The 978-nt window shown below is 52.6% G+C and overlaps 2 protein-coding genes across 2 annotated transcripts in view; one reads left to right on the top strand and one right to left on the bottom strand.

The window, feature by feature from the left end:
- Positions 1-978, bottom strand: part of T265_05427 (hypothetical protein) — a gene marked incomplete at both ends in the record, with an annotated part of 47,553 nt that overhangs the window by 37,011 nt on the left and 9,564 nt on the right. The window contains one exon of the mRNA XM_009170434.1: positions 500-932. Coding sequence (XP_009168698.1) covers positions 500-932 — 433 coding nt within the window. The remainder of the gene's footprint in view (positions 1-499; positions 933-978) is intronic.
- The window catches only part of T265_05428 (hypothetical protein), a gene marked incomplete at both ends in the record, with an annotated part of 14,197 nt that overhangs the window by 11,733 nt on the left and 1,486 nt on the right, over positions 1-978 (top strand). The gene's annotated exons all lie outside the window — the stretch shown is intronic.

A 978-nucleotide genomic window follows, 5' to 3' on the forward strand; every position in this document is an offset into this window, starting at 1 on the left:
GGTTTTCGGGGACCGGTCGCACGGATCAACTGAAATAATGTTTGGGCATTACCGGCTTTCTGTGTCCACCATACTTCACAGTCGGATCGAGAGCTCACTTTCACCTGACGTCTGAAAACCCTTCGCATCGGGTTATGTTCGGGACCAGCTGGGATATTTCTTCGAGATTTAAATAGTGCCACCGTTCTGTTTGACATCCAGTGCTTGGGTGCGCCTGGTTGGGTCGTGCCACAGGCAAAATTCCCAGCACTGTGCAAAGAAGTGGCAATCTCGTCCCAGTATGAGTTCACATCTGATGGTGGAGCATTTGGAAGAAACCCTAGAAGACGATTCTGGTAAGTTCGTCTGACATCCGGATCTGTCAGTCTTTCAGTTGCCCGGCGATTCGTCCATACCTTACGCGGCCCCGGGGAACGTAGGGAGAATCGACTCCGGGCGAGCGCGGGGTCAGAGTCCACAAATGTGTTCCAAAGCGACCGGCAATCAGTTATGGACCCACGCTATCGGTAACTGATGGCAATGTGGTCGATTTGAGTTTGTGGCCGGCCTGTTGTTGGAGGACACCAACTGGCCAGACGACTTCGGCTATTCCGGAAGTTAGTACTGCATAAAACAGCCTGCGATCAGCACAAAGCTGAAGCAATCGTTCCCCAGTGTCCGTGCGTACCGAGTCCAGTTCATGTCGACCTCCCAGTTGAGTCTCAGATGCACTAAGCCTGCCCACTTGCGCATTCATATCTCCGGCAACCACCACAATGTCTGAGCTTTTTGCTCGCCGCAGCAGAGCACTCAGGGCGTCGTAAAACCTGTCTTTGACGATGTCAGAGCTACAATCAGTTGGGGCATAGGCAGACACGATAAACAGACATCTATCAACTTGCCGCTTGTGAGACTCCTTCACAGACGTTGCCAGACGAACCGCACAGAGGCGACTATCAACAGGTATCCAGTCAAGTAAGGATACTTCCGCCCGGTGAC

Source organism: Opisthorchis viverrini (genome assembly GCF_000715545.1).
Source record: "Opisthorchis viverrini unplaced genomic scaffold opera_v5_103, whole genome shotgun sequence".
Taxonomy (NCBI): Eukaryota; Metazoa; Platyhelminthes; class Trematoda; order Opisthorchiida; family Opisthorchiidae; genus Opisthorchis; species Opisthorchis viverrini.